General features: G+C 41.0%; 2 protein-coding genes across 10 annotated transcripts in view; both read right to left on the reverse strand.

The window, feature by feature from the left end:
* The window catches only part of ZC3H13 (zinc finger CCCH-type containing 13), a 98,212-nt gene extending 97,162 nt beyond the window's left edge, over positions 1–1,050 (reverse strand). For 5 of the 9 annotated variants that reach the window (XM_058685102.1, XM_058685130.1, XM_058685154.1 and 2 more), the window contains exon 1: positions 653–1,004. The gene's annotated coding sequence lies outside the window, so the exon portion shown is untranslated. Of the gene's footprint in view, positions 1–652 lie in introns of all 9 variants that reach the window. The other 4 variants (XM_058685146.1, XM_058685136.1, XM_058685109.1 and 1 more) reach the window with 3 other exon arrangements.
* Positions 1,051–1,208: 158 nt separating this feature from the next.
* The window catches only part of CPB2 (carboxypeptidase B2), a 49,958-nt gene continuing 32,482 nt past the window's right edge, over positions 1,209–18,684 (reverse strand). The window contains exons 8-11 of the mRNA XM_058685174.1: positions 16,017–16,110; positions 9,923–10,125; positions 6,279–6,366; positions 1,209–2,000 (exon numbers count right to left, since the gene is read on the reverse strand). Of these exons, the coding sequence (XP_058541157.1) occupies positions 1,816–2,000; positions 6,279–6,366; positions 9,923–10,125; positions 16,017–16,110 (570 nt within the window). The 3' untranslated portion in view covers positions 1,209–1,815. The remainder of the gene's footprint in view (positions 2,001–6,278; positions 6,367–9,922; positions 10,126–16,016; positions 16,111–18,684) is intronic.

Here is an 18,684-nt window from a genome sequence, read left to right on the forward strand (position 1 = left end):
CCACAAACAAGACCCTACCAATATCATTCAAGTAATATCAACTCTGAATAATTTTCCAGCCACATAAATTATTTTAACCTGTTTTAGAAAGAGATAATGCCAAACAACAGACCCTCTCCTTTCGCTCCACTTTCCCCGGCTTCTGACAGATAGGTTGCCAAAAGTAACTACCTAGGAATGTAAAGATAAAGCAGCACTCCTCAACCTCCAGGACCCAAATCTCTAAATGACCACTGTCGGGCAATAAGCAAGACCAAATACAACCAACAGCAAGATAATTTTTCCTAATAGATCTGGAATGCGTAAGAGGGAGCCTCTAAATCTAACACCACATTCCTGCCCGCTTCCAGCTTATACAAATGCGAATACTGCGCCAAGGGTTCCCAAGCCCACAAATGATAGTGTCCCGGCACAGCCTTTTGTCTGAATAGACCCGACTCCGTAGACAAACTCGTCAGAATCAGTACAAGAGCGAGAAACGAAGCCTGAGCCGAAGGAGCTATTGCACAGTTAAGGGTGGGATGCTGAAGGAGAGCTAAAAATTCTGACGTGACCCGAGCGGGGATGTAGGACAACTCGGGGCCTCCCCATCCCGGGTCCGCCCAACGCCTTTCCCCCAGTACCCACACCAATTCACACAATTCAAGCTTACCTCCTCCCCGAGCTCCTGTCGCAAGCTCAGTCGGGAGGCGCCACCGCCACCACCGCTCCGAGGAGCGGGGGAGGCGACTCTCTGTCCCCGCGCCTGGACCCGGGAAGACGACGACGAGAAGGAGGTGCGCGCGCGACTCCCGGGAACCGGCCCTCCGCTAGCGACGGGCCCCCGGGGTGGCTGAGAAGCAGAACCCGCCCGCCGCTTCGCCAGGGTCAAGTGAGACTGACACGTAGGAAGAAAAAGAACGAAGAGAGACTGGAGAGTAAGAAAAGGAAACGAAAACACTACCAGGCCGCTAGGAGAACCGACTCAAAACGCCGCCGGAAGTCAAGTGTTTGCCCTGATCCCCTCTAGACCGCGGCAGCTTCCGGCCTCCAGATTAGTCGTCAGCGCGCAGGCACCGCCCCTTCGGAGACACGCCCCCGGGCGTAACGTCGGCTCCTAGGAGGGCCGGGGAAATCATCACGTCTGTGCTGGGTGAGAGACCCCCGGAGAGGCGTGCCCGAGCCAGGGGGGGGAGCCAAGGTTGCCAATAAAAAGTGAATCTAAGAGAAAGAGTTTACGCCTTTTATTATATAATGTCTTGAAATAAACAGCTGTAGTAAATGCACAAAATGCCACATTGGTTGTTGACAATAACTACAGCCATTCATTCATGTGCTCAGCAATGTGCACTGAGAGGTGATAGACGGTGTTTGTACTGTTGTTGACGCTCCTCCGCTCCTCCGCTTTCTGGGCCTTCGCTTATTACTGTAGAGCAAACAAGACACGGTTGGGTTTTTAAAGGCGCAAGGCAGTTCGTTGAAAATTTGGAGCAGAAATCTTTAATGTCCTAACCACCTTTCCTTTTGTGGTCCAATGATCTGCAAGAAACTAGTTATTAAAATTGCTTGAAGTCGATGGTCAAACGTCCTTAATCAAAAAAAATTCGTATCTAGCCTCTTACATATTTTTTTAGAGAGAAAAAAGCAATGTGAGCCCTTTTCTGCCTTAATTTTAAGGTAGCATTTATTTTGGCCTTTTCTTTGACAAAACCAAGGAATAGGAAAAAGCTTTTCTCAAAACTACGGATAAAACTTTAAAAAGAATTGGTACGATGATTTAGTCTTGTTGGAATCGGTAAATTAAAATATGGGAGAAGAGTGGAAAAATCAAGAGTATTAAACATTCTTGATGACATGCCCAGCTATCTTAGAGACAGCAGCAAGAGCTTCTGTACAAGTGGGTTTGATGTAACGCTCTGGCAGCAAGAATCCATATTTGCCTTTATCTCGAAGTTCAATTGTAAACGAGTATTTTATGCCCAAGTCATAGATCCAGTCATCCGAACCTCCAGGAGCTAGGTCTACAAGAAGAAAGAAGAAATTACTTTTTGAAATACAATGTTTCAAGTTAACTAACAAAATGGAATTTTCCCCCCTAAAATTAAAAATAGCTCTGCTTTTTTTCTGATTGTTAAGTAATCTAAGTCTCTGGTAGAAAATGGAGACTGAAGAAAAACAGGTTAAGGAAGAAATTACCCATAACCCTGCCAAAGAGTAGTAATCACGATTAACATTTTAGTGTCTTTTTTTCCCCTCAGTGCATGCTTTAACATAATTTTTTCCTACATAAATAAGATCATCCTATACATGAAATGTTGTAACATTTCTTCTTTTTTTAAGTTTATTTATTTTTAGAGAGAGAGAGAGTGGGGGAGGAGCAGAGACAGAATCCTAAGCAGGCTCCACACCATCAGCAGTGGGGAGCCAGACATGGGGTTCCAACTTACAAACTGCAAAATCATGAACTGAGCTGAAATCAAGAGTCAGACGCTTAGCCGATTGAGCCACCCAGGTGCCCCTGTAACATTTCTAAACATGATCTCTCTGACCATATTTATGTCTTAATGACTTCAAATCTATAATATCATTTTTTCGTGATCTCATAGCACTACACTATAAAGCTGGATATAATAATTATTTACTTGGAGACCTTTAGATTTTTTTCTGATTTCTAATTAATATAAACAACTTTACAATGAACTTTCTGGTTTTCACTAATTGCTTCTTTGCTTCTTTGGAATATTCTTTCCTAGAAGCAGATTTACCAGCCTAAGAGTATGTACTTTTTACAATTATGCTACATGTTGCCAAATAATCTTCAAAAGAATTGAACCAATTTACCCCTCCACTAGCAGGGTATGAATATGCCCACTTCCCTTCCCATACCATCCACGGGAATCATGCATTTCTGGCAATTCTATGGGTGAAAAATACCACAAAATCGCCTTGTTTCTTTGATTACCGCTGAATTGGACATTTTATTTGCTATATTTATTGTCCATCTTTATATATTTTTCTACTCGATTTTTCTAGTGTATATTTTGCTTCTTTTTCTACTCGATTCATTTTATAGATTGTTTATAACAGCAATATTAGTGCTATTTGCCTTGTGTAATATGTAAACTTTTTTTTATTTGCTTATTTCGCTTTTGACTTGGTTTATGGCAGAGGATTTATCTTAAAATATTTTATCTGGAATGTAATTTGGAGAAAGACATGTTAGTAATAAATTAATTTCTTTTTCTAAGTAAGTTGTCAGGTTCTCCAACCCTATTAATTGAATAACATTCTTAGAAGTGCCTCCTTTATGAGATACTAGACGTCCTTATGTATTTAAGTGTCTTTCTGTTCTTCCTACTCCCTTCTGTTGATCTGTTTCTCCCAGGCTCTGTTCCACAGTCTTAATTACTACAAGTTTATGATGTGCGTTAATACCTGGTTGGGGCAAATTCTCCTATTAGCCTCATTTTTCAGAATTTTACGAGCTCATCTACCAACTTTATTCTTTCAAAGGAAGTTCAAACTCATTGAACTGTTCATTAGGATTGCATTAAATATACAGACTAATTTAGCACAACTGACACATTTTTATATTGTCTTCCCACTCAAAAACATGCTGCATTTCTCCTTTTATTTATTTTCTTTTATGGTTACCAGTATGGTTATTTTCTTTTATGGTTACTAGGTTTTTCGTGTAGATATATGGATTTATTTGTGTGTGTAGACACATATATGCATTCAACAATGAATTCGCATATATGTCTGTATCTGTATGTATATATATGTGCATGTGTGTATGTACATATAGAGGGGTATTTATTTTTCTACCTGATTATTATTTTTTTTTTACGTAAGAGGGCTTTAGATTTCTGTATAGTTAGTTCATAGTCAGCCACCTTACTCAACTTTGTGTTCTTGTTTGGTTTTGTGAGACAGATTGTGTGTGTGCACTCAGGGGAGTGGTAGAAGGAGAGGGAGAGATACAATCTAAAGCAGGCTCCACATCCGCATGGAGCCCAACTCAGGGCTCAATTTTGTGACCATGACATCATGACCTGAGCCAAAATCAAGAACAGAACACTTAACCGACTGAGCCACCCAGGTGTCCCAAACATTACTCAACTTTTGATTGTTACTAATATTTTTGGCTGATTTCTACTGTTTTCCAGGTAGACAATCATGTAACGTGTAAAGTGATCATTTTTGCCTCTTTCTGTACCTATACTTGAATTAACTACAAAGGTATTTACCAAAGCATTGTTTATAATACCGAAAAATATCCACCAGCGGTGGATTAAATAGGTTATTCAGAACAACCACTCTCAATATTTGGCATTTCTTCTTCTAGCCATTTTCTCATGCTTATGCACACAACCACGCAGATGTATACTGAATGAATGAATGAATGAATGAATGAATGAATGAAAGAGTATGTAGAGATAGACTGATTTCACCACAACAGAAAGTTACTTTTAAAGCTCTTCAGCCCTGAGGCTCTATGGTTATGCTTTGGGGAACAATGGTAGAGAAGAGAATGGGAATCAAGAAAGCTCTGAATTGTGAAAGGAGGGTGTGGGGTGCCTCTCCGACAGAGCAAGGACCTGGGTCAGCAAAGGTAACAGTGGACCAGTGACACCAAGAGACAGAGACACCATGTGGCCAATCTGGCCCCACTTTGTTGTGAGACATTTTAGGGGTAGTTGAGGAGGAAGAGGAAGATTCTGGACTTTCTACTAATAGGACATCCAGGGGTAAAGCAATTTATCGAAAATCATATGAATGTGATTACTAAGCTGAATGTATTTTTCTACTCCCGTAGATCATACCTGTTAAAGAAAACTTTGAGGTTTTGAATATTGCCTCAGGGCTTTTACACAAGCCATTTCCTCTCCTTGGTTTTCCCCTGACACCATTGTTGGGCAGCCACTTGTCAGGTAGGTCTCCCAGAAGTGTCACCTACAGAGAGAGACCTTCCTAGGTCACTTTAGCTAAGTAACCTCTCTCTCCTGCAGTCATCCTCAAACCCTTAAGACTATTTTATATTCTTCACATATCGATGGGATTATACTCTATTTTACTATTTAGTTGTTTACATCAGAGATTGGCAAACTTTACCTGTAAAGGACCGGATAGTAAATGCTTTAGGTTTTGTGAGCCACAAATTATATCATAAAACTATTCGATACTACTGTCATGAGAGCCACCATAGACAATACATAAATAAATGCGTGTGTCTGTGTTCAGATAAAACTTTATTTTTGGGGGGTGCCTGGGTGGCTCAGTCGGTTAAGCGTGCGACTTCAGCTCAGGTCATGATCTCAGTTTGTGGGTTCGAGCCCCGCGTCGAGCTCTGTGTTGACAGCTCAGAGCCTGGAGCCTGCTTTGGATTCTGTCTCATTCTCTCTCTGCCCCTCCCCCACTCACTCTCTGTCTCTCTCTGCCTCTGAAAAATAAATAAGTGCAAAAAAAATTTTTTTTAACTTTATTTTTGGATACTGAAATCTGAATTTCATATAATTGTAACGTGTCACAAAATCTCGCTATTTTGTGTTTTTTCCCTCAACCATTTAAAAAATGGAAAAACTGTTCTTATCTCACAGGCCTGTGCCTCACAAGCAGTAAGCTGAATTTGACCTGTGGGTCGCAGTTTGTGGACATCTGGTGACATGTTTATTTTCTCTTCCTCTTTCTCCATCTCCCCCTCCAGTTGCAAAAGATAAAAATCATTATCTGTCTTCCCAATGTGGGTAAAAAGGAGTCCCCCAATAAATATCTGCCAGCAGAAATTAAATTTTAAAATATTTCTTAGGAGTTTGCCGTATATGAGCTATCATCAGTGTGATACAAGCAAAAGACATTTAACTATAATGTACTCTAGTGAGCACCGCCTGTCACTAGCAAGCATCTAATGTAAAGAGTGTTCCCCAGATTTGTGTAGTGTTCAACCTGTGCAACCTTACACGGTGGCCATTGGCATCTTACACATTCTTTTAACCCTTTATGGCCTTTCCTCCTTCACTCAACTACTATGATGACAATTCTATAATCTCTACTCTGTAGCAATGAACACAATTTCTTAAATACCATTTTGTCTTCAGTGTGTTCATGTATTAATATAGCCTTGCTCAGTGCTGTCGTAGCTATTATGCTTCCATTTCTAATTGTTATAATCCAACTATTTTACGTGTGACCTGGTTTAAAGATTCCATTTAGAAAAATTAAATCCGCAGAGAAAAACCAAACATACAGATTTCTTTAGTAGCTCACAGTTCTCCAAGATGTTAAGAAGAAATACTTACATAAACTTTCTGAACCACTGCCATGTGTATATCTGGTATTTCTATTAGTATTCTCTATAGCACGGACTGCTTCACTGGCCACTAGAGACTGAAATCAATAGAATATGAAATTTCAGTTAATGTGCAGCTTTGGAGCGGGACAAGCAGAAGTTTCTTTAAAAAAATCATCACATATTAAATGAATCAAACTGTGTAGGTGAAGAAAAAGAAAGTATATTGCTGGTTGCTAGGGGGGTGGGGGTGAATGAATTGGGGGAGTGTTGGTTATATACATTTCCAGTTAAATTTCCAGCTAAACAATGTGTAAGTGTATCAAATCATCACATTGTACACCTTAAACTTACATGATGTTAAACATCAGTTATATCTGAATAAAGCTAGAGAAAACTGTTGATATGAAAAATCTGCGTAGTAAGAATAAATAAACTTTTATGGAAATCACAGTTAGGTGGCATTAAACATAGACTCTTCTAGTACATTGAAAATTTGATTTAACTTGAAGAAAAAATAATTCTCACATGCATTTTTTAGGAGTTCGTTTCTTATATACAATGAGGTATAACTGTATTCCAAAGGCAAACCGCCTGGAGTTACCCTACTCCTACACAAAATCATCACCAAACTTTAAATGCAACCTGTGTAAATATTACATATACCTAATGCTTACTTCGTTTCCTTCTCGCAAACTCCATTCTCTTCTTGGGTAAAATGCCTAATAACTACTAAAGACTCATCACATAAAAAGGATCATGTGCCCAGTGTGGAGCAGGCTAATAAGTAAGTCTGTTGTTCCACTACATTTGTTTCTAGCTTATCCAGACCTTTCGCGAAGTTCAGGCTAGCATCCGCTGTCACTCTCTTGAATAACCCAGAGGAGTATCAGTGCATATTATGTTGTACCCCTCCTTTGTTCAAAAAAATGGTAATGGACCTCCATTGTCTACAGAACAAAACACGAATTTATTCTGACATGCCAACAAGCGGACCACATCTACTTTCTGATGGCGTCACTCTCTACTCTCACACCCACAGGGTCCCCTGAACACACTTTCTGCGGGGACGCATCTCCTCCGCTTTGAATGTCCTCCCTTCCCGGTCTGCCTATGGAATTCCTGTCTTTCCATTTCTGGCTGAAAGTGTATCTGTTCTTTGATGGCAATCGCCCTTTATTATTATGTTTTCTTTATAGTATGTCGCCCTTTAAGAGATGAGAAATTCCTCAGGGACAGGGACTTTATCCCCAAGCATATCTAGCATTTCCTTCTGAATCAGTTAACGAGGCCACCCCCATGCTAGCCCCGTCAGAACTGAGGATGCACCATCTGGGCCAACTTATTCAGTAGTCACTGCACCTCGAATATAGCTACTTGTAACATTTGCTCATGGCTGAGCTCCCTAGCCATATCATGTTCTCTTAAAGGGCAGGGTCCTACCGAATGCTTCTTTCATCAGTGTCCGCCAAACACAATATTTTACACCAAATAACTCAACAAAATATGTGTGGCAACACTAATCCAAAAACAAGGGAAAATCAGACTAGTTCTGTTTCCAAATCATGATAAATATCCTTTCGTTTCTTCAAGGATGACACCAAGAAAGGAGCTTTCCTTAAAAGTTTTCCTTTGAGAAAAAGAAAGAATTGCAAGCATCAAGCACGTTTATGTTCTAAATGAGCTATTTTCAGGAAGTGCAAATAACATTATATTTGTCATCAGCCACTGCCAGCCCTTAATGTGGCTATAGTTTATTCTTGTAAGAGAACCAGGACATAAAACCAACACCAAATCCAACCAAATAAACAAACAAAAAAACCCCAAAACAAAAAACAAACAAAAAAATACCCCACAAATAATCTAATTAAATAATAGGCAGAGAACCTAAATGGATATTTTTCCAAAGAAGGCATACAAATGGTGAACAGATACATGAAAAGATGCTCAACATCACCATATATCAGGGAAATGCAAATCAGAACTACCATGAAATATCACCTTACACCTATCAGAATGGCTATTATAAAAAATACAAGAAATAAAAAGTGTTGGCATGGAGATGGACAAAAGGAACTCACGCGCACTGTTTGATAGGAATGTAAATTGGGGTGAACACTGTGGAAAACAGTATGGAGGTTCCTCAAAAATTAAAAATAGAAATATCATATGAGCCAGTAATTCTACTACTGGGTATTTACCCAAAGAAAATGAAAACACTTGCTTGAAAAGATACATGACCCTATGTTTATTGCAGCATTATTTACAATGGCCAAGTTATGGAAGTAAACTAAGTATCCGCTGATAGATGAATGCATAAAGATGTGTGTGTGTGTGTGTGTGTGTGTGTGTGTGCAATGAAATATTACCCAGCTATAAAATGGAATGAGATCTTGCCATTTTCAACACCATGAATGGATCTAGAGGGAATTATGCTGAGTGAAATAAGTTAGAGAAAGACAAATACCATATGATTTTACTTACATGTGAAATCTAAAAAACAAAGCAAATCAACAAACAAAAATATGGAAACGGATTCATAATTACAGAGAAGAAACTGGTGGTTGCCAGAGGGGAGGGGGTTAGGAGAATGGATGAAATGGGTGAAGGAAATTAACAGGTACAAACTTCCAGTTATAAAATAAATAAGTCATGGGTTAAAAAATACTGCATAGGGAATATAGTCAATAATATTGTAATAATGTTATAGAGTGACAAATGCTAACTACACTTACTGCAGTGAGCATAATGCATAGAACTATGGAATTACTATGTTGTACAACTGAAACTAATATAACATTGTATGTCAACTATACTTCAATAACAAAAACATACAAATTTAAAAACATAAAAAGAGAAAGAGGAAAGAGAACCAGAATAAAATGAGTAAGAAACAGAACACGACATAAAGATCAGAACTTAGGCAAGAATCAGACTGTTGCCATAACCCTTCCATTGTCTGGAAGGCATCTGCGGTGAGAATTCGGACAATCCCGGCTACAATCCATCAAGAACCCCTGCATTCTTTGCCATCAACCCAAACATAGGACATCTGGGACCAAAAAGGAGTGAGGGGTTAGCAGACAAAATGATTCCTCTTTGAACTTCTGTATCATTCACTACATTCCAAAAAAAAGGTCGGGGGGGGGGGGGTTCTCGCTTCAGTGTTGAAATTGGAGGTGCTTTTACTAGGACCAAACCCCTGGGGGTTAGAGAGGGCAGTGTGCACACAATTCCCAATGTTGATATCAAATTAATGAGTGTGGTTCCAGGACTTGATCTGTTGTTGAAAGCGAGGTACCACAAAGCAGACCCACAATTCCAGAGTCTCTTGTCCTTGCTGTTAGGGCTTTATATGTAGATCAGTTCTACGGGAAATGGTTCCCCCTGACCTTCAAGCAGTATGTCAGTTATTTTCTTAGATACCCATTTGCTGGACTGAAGTTCTTGTCCACAGAATAGGACCCATTCTTTACATTCCCTCAGTGAACCCTGACCCAGGGTGACTCTCAGCAGAACGAGATTAAAACAGAAAGCATCTTTCCATCTGTCCTCCAAAGGAGAAAATTTTTCCCACAGTTTTTGATTCTTGAACTTGGTAATATTTTATTTCTGAAATGCCAGTGAAAAAAAAGATAATTGAGTAGCACTTACCAGCTCCTCATGGTCTTTGGCTTTGCTTCTATTATAGGAATATGGAAACACTATCTTCTGGGAGTATGAATGCATGCTGATGTAAGCCTTAATGTGGTTGATGTTTTTTCTCAAGAAATTGGCCATTGCCTTCACTTCTGGCTCTGACTCAGGGTAAGGGCCACAGTAAGTTTCCGAGCAAGAGAAACTTGATGCACCTTCCTCTGAAGTGAAATGGATAGAGTGGGATTAGCAAACGCCATTGTCATTTGTGATTTCCCTGACAATGCATCCTCCTAATATCCATGGTGTAAAATTTCTAGAGAAGTGGATTAGACAGAGCTCTGTAAAGAACATTATGTTTCTATTGAAGCAGATGTTTCTACGCCCTCAGAGCAAACACCCCAACAATCGCTGCCTGGGGACAGCCATCTTGCACCCTTTGTGAAAGTGGCTAAGGACGTCTCAGAGACGTCAGCCCTGCCTCCAAACTTGTGGTTCTGTGAGATAGAGAAACCCCATTTTTTTTTAGAAACCCCATTTTCTTTAATCCAGCGTGAGCTTGGTTTTTCTGATATTTGTAGTTTAAAAATTACTAATCAATGTGGTCCATAAAAGGAGTCTCCTTTGGGAGCTCAGACTATACAAGTCTGCCTTTCGTACTACTTGCAACTTGCTAAGGAGGTTTGGCAAATAAAAGGAGATGGAATGTTCGGGGCCGGAGTAATGTTCATTCATCCTTTTGAGAAATTATAGTATACATCACTTTGGATGGTAGCCTGCCTCCTACCCCTTCACCTTTCTTCTTTAATTCACAGGGGTGGAGCCTCAGGGAGCCACCTCTGACCCCAACCATTATTCCCGCCTAGGAACAGTTGATTAATCTTGAACTAGGTCCCTAACTTGTGTTCTGTCACTCTGAATCCCTCCGCTGATAACTTGGTATCGAAGAGGAAGATCCTAGCGTCAGTCCAGCGGCACTCTAGAACAAAGAAAACACCAGCTGACCTGAACTCTAAGATTTACACACAGTATCTCATTCACTCCTCTTGGCAACCCTATGAATGAAATACTGCTGTTTTTCATTCTAAGACTGCTTAGAGTTCTCTCTCTCTAAGGAGAGAGAGATGCAAAGTGAACATTCTTGGCACTAAGGACCTTTTACGATAAGAGGCTAAGTGGCATATTGTTAATCACCCAATTGCTTGATCCTAAGCTTGGTGCTGCCATTTAATAGCTATATGGCCTTAGGTGAAATGTTTCAAACCTGTCTAAACCTTGACTTTCCTATCTGCTAAATGGAAAAGTTATACATTTAACGTGGATTTCGTGAGGATTCAGTACAATGTATATGAGGTGCTTTGCATGGTGCCTTGTAAATACTAAGATTCAGTAATGATTGCTTTTCCTCCTCATGGTCTTTGTCTCGCGTCGTCGTTGTGCTCACCATCATCACCATCATCATCATGTGGATTGGAATAAAACAAAAACCCATTGTGCTTTGCAGGGATGAATGGAGAGAGAAAGGACTCACAGAACTCACTGCAGTCCCCCAGGCCCAGTTCCAAGCTGTTTCTGAAGCTCGTTGCCCTTGTCCTGGGGTTCCATGGTCTACTCCATTATCCTTACAGGTCCTGCCTGCCTCAAGTTTGCTCTGATTTCTGCCTTTTATTTGCAACAGAGACAACCTTAATGTTTGTGAAACATTCTTTTTGGCACAAGAAAATATGTGCTAAACATCCAAGGCCTTTCCAAGTATTTCATTTGTATTAATGGGTTTTTTTGTTGTTGTTTTTTGTTTTTTGAGAGAGAGAGAGAGAGAGAGAGAGAGAGAGAGAGAGAACTCTAAGCAGTCTCCACTCTCAGCATGGAGTCCAATACAGGAGTCAGTCCCACAACCCTGGGATCATGACCTGACCTGAAATCAAGAGTCAGACACTCAACCGACCGAGCCACCCAGGTTCCCCGATTTGCATTTTTAACCAAGAATGTGATCAGACCAACCATTCTGATAGTTTCATATCCTTTGATTACTCCTGCCCTTTTCCCCCTGATATACAGTTTTAGAGAGTAGAGATTCTACGTTAGGAGTAGGGGGACATCAAAGAGATGAAGGAACAGGTGGTCCCCTAACATGAATCCTCAGACCAGAGCCATTCCGTAGAAACATACGGCAAGTTACGTATTTAGGTTTTCAAGTAACTGTGTATTTCAAAAGCAACAACCTATTTTAATAATACAACTGATTTCACCCAATAGGTACCAAGTACAATCCTTTCAAACACAGCCAATACAAAAATTGTTCATGGCATACTTTAGGCTCCTTTTTTCACACCAAGTCTTTGAAATTTGGTGTGTATTTTATACTCACTGTACATCTCAATTCAGACAAGCCACATTTCAAGTGTTCAGGGGCCACATGCGGCTAGTGACTACTGCAGTGGACAGAGCAGCCTCAGGCTCTCATTCTGTGACTGTCATTCTAGAGGTTTCAAGTATTTCGGTAGAAAGATTCATGGGGAGTCAGGACCCTGGAGTCCGGGACTGCTTTGCTCCTAAACAGACATGTCGATCTGGGCAAGATATTGCATCTGGCTCAGCTGAAGGTGCTTTATCTGTAGCGCTTGGTCTCCCAGATCCCTTCGAGCTTAAGTATTATCTCATCTATGAACCCTGGAATAAAAAGATATCTAGTACAGGAAAGTTCGTAGAACAGAGAGTAGAGCAGACATTACAGGGACTGCAGTGAGTAGGAAACAAGAAGACATTGCTGAATGGTCACAGAGCTTCTGTTTGGGCTGAAGAAAACTTTTGGAAATGGATACTGGTGATGGTTTCACCGACTGGATATACTTAATGCTTCAATGTGCTGAATGGTTAAAATGACAAATTTCAGGTTATATGTATTTTAGCGCCATAAAAGCGATTAAAAAAACACTACGGTCTCATGGGAAAGAAAGAAAGGATTTTCCACCGTACCATAGCTACCAAAACTTTGCAGTTTAACTTAACATCTTAGAAAATGAGGGGATCTATCTTAGGAAGTTTGAGACCAGAGGTCCTCACAAAATGCTACCTGTTATGGACTGAATTCTGTCTCCCCAAAATTCACGTATGCAAGCCGTAACCCACAATGTGCTATGTTTGGAAAGAGGGCCTTTAAGAAGGTAATTAAAGTTGAAGGAAGTCATGAAGGTGGGGCCCTGATCTAATGTGGCTGGTGTCCTTTTAAGGAAAGAGAGAGACACCATAGATGTGCACGAAGAGAAAATGTCAAGTGAGGACACAGTGAGAAGGTGGCCATCTGCAAGCCAAGGAGAGAGGCCTCAGGGCAAACCCACCCTGCTGACACCTTGATCTTGGACTTCCAGCCTTCAGATCTGCAAGAAATAGACTTACCTTGCTGGAGCCATCAGCCTGCGGTATTTTGTTAGCGGCAGCCTGATCGGTCTAAGACAACTCACCTCCATTCCCAACTCCAATACACACACACACACACACACACACACACACAATTTTAATTTAGAGGAAGGGGGAAGTGAACATGAAGCAAATAAACAGGCTTGATATGTCGTTTCTCATTAAAGAGTAAGGTGCTCTTTGAGATTCTTAAAAAAAAGTATCATAAAGGCGTGTTCTAGTTGTAGGGACAAGGAAGAGAGAAGATTTAGTTCTGTCTCACTGGCTTGCTTACATACTACTAAAGACATACTGAGGTGGTGGGGGCCACCTGGGTGGCTCAGTTGGTTAAGCTTCCGACTTCGGCTCAGGTCATGATCTCCGGGTTCGTGAGTTTGAGTGCCTCATTGGACCCTTTTTTTGCTTTTATTTGCTTGCTGTTTCTGTTTCTAACTCTTGTGATGGGTAATCATAAAGTGCCACGCCTCAGAGCGGCCTCTGGTACTTCTTGATGGCAGTAACAATATATTTGACGTCTTGGCTATTCACATTTTTTATGGCTTCGCCGTAAAAAAATATTAAGTGAAACAGAGCACCAAAAGAACTTCCAGGTAAAAGAAGAAGTTCCAGAAGGCAACCTATAACAGAAGAGTGATTCTCAGACATAGAAGAATCATGATAACTTTGGGATCAGTCAGCCTGGCTTCATAACCCAGGTCTGTCACTTCCTAGGTCTGTGATCTTGAGCAAGGGATTCAACCTCCTGAGTCTGGGATTCTCCATCCAGGATACACAGATAATGAAACCTAGGGGGAGACATATGTAAACGGCTCTGCACTTAGTAACTAACAGCTCTATTCAGATCTATTGTATATTCGCTGCTGCTTCTCTGACCCCATGCCCAATTATCACTGCTGTGGCAGAGTCTTTGGGCCCCAGTGGGTACTTTTATGGGACAATCTTAAGAACGGCTCTCACAGAGAAACCACTGAGTGGTTCCCTTAATCACAAAAGGAGTGAGTCTGAGGGGAGATTAACTGCTCCTTCCTCTGCTTGCTTACTACATCTGTAACTCTCTTACAACAACTAAGTCATTCCTATATTCATTTAATTAATTTCTGCGACTCCCGCATGTGCCAGGCACTGCACTGGGTGGTCCCTTCCCTCACTGAGTCTCTAGCCTAGAGAAGGAAGGAAATACGGAAATAAGGGGACTACCCTGCGGTGAGGTTTTCACATGCACTCTGAGAGAATGATGAAACGTTCAAAATCACACATTTTCTCTTCTGTTTTGAAAGGAAATATGTACAATCACGTACACAGCACTGTGTAGGGCAAAGGGGTGATTAGACTCAAGGTTATCATCAGGTTTAGTTCTGTAGCTGTTTCTTTTTTTTTTTTTTTTAATTTTTTTTAACGTTTATTTATTTTTGAGACAGAGAGAGACAGAGCATGAACGGGGGAGGGTCAGAGAGAGAGGGAGACACAGAATCCTAAACAGGCTCCAGGCTCTGAGCTGTCAGCACAGAGCCCGACGCGGGGCTCGAACTCACGGACCGCGAGATCGTGACCTGAGCCGAAGTCAGATGCTTAACCGACTGAGCCACCCAGGCGCCCCTGTAGCTGTTTCTTAAATGTAGTAACTATGAAATACAATGGGGGTGTGAACCAACACCTACCTCCCTGAGAACAGACAATGTTCTGTTTTGTCTTGTTTTGTTTTTTTGTTTTTTTGTGGGGTTTTTTTTTTTTTTTTGAGAGAAAGACAGAGATTGAAAGGGAGCAGGGGAGAGAGGTAGGGTGGGGGAGAGAGAGACAGAGGCAGTCCCAAGCAGGCTCCACGTCTGACACAGGGCTCTATCCCACACCCTTGGGATCATGACCTGAGCTGAAATCAAGAGTCAGATGCTGAACTGACTGAGCCACCGAGGTGCCCCCAGATAATGTTCCTGAATGCCTAAATCAATATCCACTGAGTACTTTGACTCATTCAAATCAATAAATGATAGGCTCTCGCTATGCCAGACATAAGTTTATGGTATTCATAAAAATATTAAATAGTGAAAACAAAAGAAAATGTTTTTGAATGCTGTGGAAGTAAGCCCTTTCCTATGCAATTAAAATGGAGAGCTACTCACCCTACCCTGGTCTTTGATACTCTAATGATGAATGTTATTTTTTCTTTAAAGTAGGACTTTTAACAGTCGCTTCATTATTATTCTAGAAAAGTAGAATATTAGCATTTTGAAGCTAAAAGGGACCTTAAGGAACCGGTCTAAGTTCCTTTTTCTTTTAATGTTTATTTTTTTTATTTTGGGGAGAGAGCGAGAGTGCGAGTGAGTGAGCACAAGTCGGGGAGGGACAGAGAAAGGGAGACACAGAATCTGAAGCAGGCTCCAGGCTCTGAGCTGTCAGCACAGAGCCCAGTGCGGGGCTTGAACTCATGAACTGTGAGATCATGACCTGAGCCAAAGTCAACCGACTGACCTACCCAGATGCCCACCAAATTCCTTTTTTTAAAGACGAAATGGAAGGGCGGAGGGGTTAAGGTGAATCGTGCACATTTACAGCACTGCATTTAACTAAAAAGCCTATTTGAATTATTTCCTGATTTAGATAGGCCTCCCCTGTAATTACTCTGAATTAATAGGCCTTTCTCTGTGAATATCCCCTTTCAGATGAATGAACATTGCTAGAAATAAAGCAAACGACCTACCACACCAGTGTTTGGAAGCAAAGTTCCTGTTCAGGTCTGTTCCGATGCAACGATTATTTTCATGAAAAGACCGGTTCTTTCTCCACATTCGATTCTAAACAAACAAAATACTGATAACCAGGATGGCCATGTTTGCAGTTCAAGCAAAGACACAACTTCTAAAGCCTAAGTGACCAGAGTTGTGTGTCTGTCCTGCAAACCCATCACTCTGCTCTGCCACTGTCCTCACAGCGTTCCTTTCGCACAGCCCTCTCTCTATCCAGGTCTCGACCATGTTCTCTCAAAGCTATTTCAGTGTAGGGGCGCCTGGGTGGCGCAGTCGGTTAAGCGTCCGACTTCAGCCAGGTCACGATCTCGCGGTCCGTGAGTTTGAGCCCCGCGTCAGGCTCTGGGCTGATGGCTCGGAGCCTGGAGCCTGTTTCCGATTCTGTGTCTCCCTCTCTCTCTGCCCCTCCCCCGTTCATGCTCTGTCTCTCTCTGTCCCAAAAATAAATAAAAAACGTTGGAAAAAAAAAAAAAAAGCTATTTCAGTGTGAACCAGATGAAATGGGGATATTTAATCAATTTTGACCCATACCAACAGAAATTTCATTTGGCTTTGCAAGGCTGGTTGCAAGGCTGGTTACTGGTTCTCTTTAAATCTTGTTTGCTTCCATTTTAATTTCTTCTGAGAAAAGGAAAATAACTTGGTGTTTCAACGAGAATGAAAATGATGATTCATGAGTCTCAATGCTCTCTTTATTTTTTTCATATATATACTTAATTTTTATCTTTATATTTCTTTTTATTTAAAAAAATTTTTTTTAACGTTTATTTATTTTTGAGACAGAGAGAGACAGAGCATGAACAGGGGAGGGGCAGAGAGAGAGGAAGACACAGAATCTGAAACAGGCTCCAGGCTCTGAGCTGTCTGCACAGAGCCCGACGCGGGGCTCGAATTCACGGACCATGAGATCATGACCTGAGCCGAAGTCGGATGCTTAACCCACCAAGCCACCCAGGCGCCCCTATATTTCTTTTTAAAATAAAGTTTATTTATGTTGAGAGAGAGATTTATGTTGAGAGAGAGACTGTGTGTGTGTGTGTGTGTGTGTGTATGAGAGAGAGAGAGAGAGAGAGAGAGAGAGCGCAGGAGCAGAGAAAGAGGGAGAGAGAGAATCCCAAGCAGGCTCTGCACTGTCAGTGAGGAGCCCGATGTGCGGCTCAATCACACAAACCGTAAGATCATGACCTGAGCCCACATCAAGAGTAGGATGCCCAACTGACTGAGCTACCCAGGCACCCCTCAATGCTCTCTTTAGATTGAATTAAACTCTCTCATTTAAAAGTGTCAGGAGGGGGAGATGTGAAGACACTTCTAACCTGATGGTTCCTTTGATTGTACCGATTCGATCCTGGTGTGTGAACACAAAGCGAATTGCCCCATTGGGTTCTTGGGGACAAACTGAGAAATTTGATCATGTACACAGTTGCACAGACTTTGTTTAAACCTGTAGTTGAGATGATGTGGCAAATTTACCCCGCTGTCATCAACCCAGCTTCCCGGTCCGCTTCCAGCGGGGGGCTTATGGTTTAGTAGCAAGAATTACCCTGGAGAAATTAGGTTCTCACATTGCAGGGACAAACTGGCAGTTTTAAGACACAAAGACAGTGGGAGGGTAGGAATAGCTAAGGATGGCCTAATTCTACTGTGATTCAAGTAAAGGAACAAGTCTATCATAACATCAATCTATGACTGTGATCGTCTATTGGACACAAATTTGTTAGGTACTGTTCTAGGGATTTCTCATTTACTTAGCTCAGGATTTGCCCAGTCCTCCCTACAAGCTTTTATTCAGTGTTCCTTTCACTTGTGATAACTTTTTCAATCAATCTCCTTCACCATTTCCAGCCATTTCTTCTGCAAAAATTACCTCTTCCTCTTCCACGAAACAATTTTTGTCCAATCCTGTATGTTTCCAATCACTCTGATTATTTTCATTCCCCTTAGTGTTTACATGTGCGGCTCAGGAGGCTTTTCTGAGCTTATATATGCTCAAATATGCTTTGATGTGCTTCTCATTAAATTAGAAAGGACTGCACTTCCATTGCTTGAGTAATTTTCCTGAATCATGTTGATGGGCTAGAAATACCATTGATAATGGTTTCCAGTATAGATGAGATTGACTAGGAAACTCACGCATATTAGATGTTCACGATTGAATTAAAGGGTCCTAAGGTTTAAATTCATGTATCAGTTAGAATGTGATTCTGTCACAATGTAAGTGCAGTTAAAATGCTTCTCTCAATCTTGCAATTTATGATTTTATGAGTCAAAATGCTATTCAAATGATTCCTAGTAAGAATGGATGGATCTAGGCATTGTGCATTGTTGTAGCTAATGTCACAAAAGGAGATACAACCAGATATTATGCAGAACACAGAATCACTATGAAATAGTCCTGCCAAAAAAGTCAAATCTGAATCTGGTTTATCCCCTACTATCCAAATTTCAAATTTTAGAAAATGCAGAGGACAGAGGAATGTTAAATTGCAACATGCCCATGCAATTAGCAAATCCAGACAATGTGAAACCTTGTCTTCAATGAATAAATTGCAAAGAAAAATTTGAGAAAGAGAGAGAGAGACAGAGAGATGGAGAGAGAATCTATGGATTAAAATAGAATTA

Source organism: Neofelis nebulosa, chromosome 1 (genome assembly GCF_028018385.1).
Source record: "Neofelis nebulosa isolate mNeoNeb1 chromosome 1, mNeoNeb1.pri, whole genome shotgun sequence".
Lineage (NCBI taxonomy): Eukaryota > Metazoa > Chordata > Mammalia > Carnivora > Felidae > Neofelis > Neofelis nebulosa.